Source organism: Triticum dicoccoides, chromosome 6B (genome assembly GCF_002162155.2).
Source record: "Triticum dicoccoides isolate Atlit2015 ecotype Zavitan chromosome 6B, WEW_v2.0, whole genome shotgun sequence".
Taxonomy (NCBI): Eukaryota; Viridiplantae; Streptophyta; class Magnoliopsida; order Poales; family Poaceae; genus Triticum; species Triticum dicoccoides.
In genome coordinates this window covers 150,015,475-150,018,217 of record NC_041391.1, presented here as the reverse complement: position 1 = coordinate 150,018,217, position 2,743 = coordinate 150,015,475, and the positions used below count along the sequence as shown (strand labels likewise).

At 54.8% G+C, this 2,743-nt stretch overlaps 1 protein-coding gene across 1 annotated transcript in view; it reads right to left on the bottom strand.

The window, feature by feature from the left end:
- The window catches only part of LOC119323734 (protein ABC transporter 1, mitochondrial-like), a 6,723-nt gene extending 4,380 nt beyond the window's left edge, over positions 1 to 2,343 (bottom strand). Inside the window, exons 1-4 of the mRNA XM_037597439.1 lie at positions 1,745 to 2,343; positions 1,387 to 1,612; positions 1,140 to 1,292; positions 854 to 1,012 (exon numbers count right to left, since the gene is read on the bottom strand). Coding sequence (XP_037453336.1) covers positions 854 to 1,012; positions 1,140 to 1,292; positions 1,387 to 1,612; positions 1,745 to 2,301 — 1,095 coding nt within the window. The 5' untranslated portion in view covers positions 2,302 to 2,343. The remainder of the gene's footprint in view (positions 1 to 853; positions 1,013 to 1,139; positions 1,293 to 1,386; positions 1,613 to 1,744) is intronic.
- Between the last annotated feature and the right edge of the window lie 400 nt (positions 2,344 to 2,743).

The following is a 2,743-nucleotide window of genomic DNA, read 5'->3' as shown; positions in this document are numbered from 1 at the left end:
CCCTGCCCCCGGGTCAGGAGGTGTGCGCGCGGGGTAAGGGAGAGCCCGCCGCCGCCAGCCCGCCCGGCCAGATCCAGGGGCGCCGCCGGCGGCGGCGGGGGGGAGGGGCACGGGGGAGGAGGAAGGAGAGGCGAGCGGGGGGAGCCGCCCCGGCCGCCCCCCGGGGAGGCGGCGCGGGCGCGGGGTCGGGGGAGGGGAGGGGAGGAGCTCGAGGACACTCAAGTCGTCGGCTCTGCGGTTGGTACCTCGCCAGACAATCTATTCATCTGTATCCTTTTAGTTTAGTAGGATCCTATCTCTAGAGTTTGTTCCCAAGTTTGTTAGGATCTGAACTTAGGCCTCAAGTCATGTATAGTGCCTGCCTCTAGCTCCTTAAAGGCAAGCAATAAACAGATCTCAATTATCCCTCCCCTTTCTCCAGCGCTGCCTTCGCTGCACGGAAGCCCCATCATGGCTGCCGTAGAGTGGTAGAGGTCCAGGGCAACATCCTCCTGCTGCCCACAGTTATCATCTTCCCTTTAATCCTCCCACAAGTCACCAACCACATGACATCTCTCTTCCCCATATGCTCTCTGGATCCAATCGAATTCCCTAGTTTCTCAATCTCCTGCTGCCTAACCATGTCGACCATGGCTACCCGACACCGTCGGCCACGGCCTTTGGTGAATTACCCGTGCATCATTAGGACCAAAGCACACATAAACGATCATTTGAAGAACAAATACTATTTTGAGAGACATAGTTTGGACATACAAATATATCTGTCAAAATAGTGTGCACATGTAAAATAAGAAAATTAAAGAATAGTGAATGATCTGTGTTGCTTCATAAATATTTTTTTTAAAAAAAATACCTTTATAGCTCTATCAAGGAAAAGGCCTTTAGGGATGAGATTTGTGTAAGTCAGGAGTCGCCTAACATTCTCAATATCACTCTCTATACTGTCAGCAACTCCAGGATACTGTATTTTCATCACAACGTCTGAACCATCCTTCAAGACCGCCCGATGGACCTGATAAAAAAGAGGGAACGAATAGTATATTGGCTTCAGTCGGTGTTGAACTGTCGGTGACCGTGAAAACTTATAATTTGGTGCGCAATTATTTAAAGTCTAAGTGAGTTGCTTTAGGTAGTCCAACCTGTCCGATACTCGCTGCAGCCAAAGGTTCATAGTCGAAACTCCTCAGCCTAGAGGACCAACCTTGACCAAGCTCGGCATCAAGGACAGAATTCAGCTGCTTCCTCGGCATAACATCGGCACCTTGACGAACGATATCAAGAGCTGCCAACACCTACATAAAATCAGCACACAAATTCAGTGGCACATCACAAGCACATAACATAAGGCTAAACCAAAAATATTGCAGCATCAGCTTCAAATAATACCGGCGGGGGCACGAGCGATTCGTCCTGGATGCTCAGCAGCTGTCCCACCTTGAGCGCTGCTCCCCGCATCCGACACAGCGCAAGGGCGACACGCTCAGCGTTCTGGTCGGACAAGAACGGCGAGAGTGCTGACTGCTTGCCATCCCCAACAGGTGTGCCATACATCACCCGCCGGGCTGATTCCTGTAGACCACCCCATGCAAGCCCGGCACCCAGACCTGCAAACCTTAATATTTTCCGGCATATCATCAAGAAAGAAGAAGATTTAGTGGCATTCGATTCATACATACATATAAACAAGTAAACAACAATAAACGTTTCTTTCAGTCAGTATCGTTGCAAAGTGTAATATACTGACCCGAGGGCTCGGGTGAACGGTGTGGAGGGAACATTCCGCTCCCTTGGCCGGCGCCTCTTCTCCACCAGCACAGGAGCAGGCGGGGGCGGGGGCGGGGGCGGGGGCGGGGGCGAGGGCGTGGGCGTGGAAGACGGTGAGAGCTCAGGGCGAACTGCCTCGTCTTCCGGTCTAGCTACCGCCACGGCTTCAGGTTCAGCCACGGCTGCGGCTGCAGCGGTTGAATGGATGCCGGTGATCTCCCGCGTCTGGGCGGGGTCGAGGGATTCTCGCGGCGGAGGTTGCTGCTCCAATGAGGGTTCGACCGGCGGCGCGTCGTCGTGGGAGAAGTACACGACGGAGGAAGACGAGGGGCGAGATGAGTCTGCTCCCTCGGGGTGGGATTCATGAGGAAGGGGAACGGGCTGCGGGCGGCGAGGGGTGCCCCTGGTGAGGCCCGCGAGGTCGGTGGCGGCGAGGAGGGCGGACCTGAGAACTTCGGGCCCGGAGGAGCGCCTGGCGGCCTCGCGGGCGACGAGGGCTGCGCCGTCGAGCAGCCGCCGGAGATCTCTGGACGCCATGGCGAGCGAAGGAGGCGCGGTCCGCGTGGATGGCTTCGGGACCAAGAAGAGGAGCCACGGGCGGACGACTATGCAATAGAAACAGAGCTTGTGGTGAAAAATAGAAGAAATTAGTCTCGATCGTTGGATCGGAGATGGAGGGCACAGATGTAAGTTTTATAAAAATTCCCAAGGATTGTGCGTTGTTCATCTCTAATCCTATGGTCCAGGTTGAAACTTTATATTCTTTGGCCACAAGTGTTGATTGCAGCCCATTGGGCATCGCCGACGAGCGTGAGGCGAAGGCCGGCCGCGCCGTCGACGACTACGGCGATGCATCGAAGTCGTAGCAGGGCACCCGCGACGTCCGGGCGACGGGATCCGGCAAGCAAACGGTGATAAACCTCGACTCCGGCTAGAATTAGTGCTCGTTTTAGTTTTAGTTTAGCCCTGAATAAGTTTT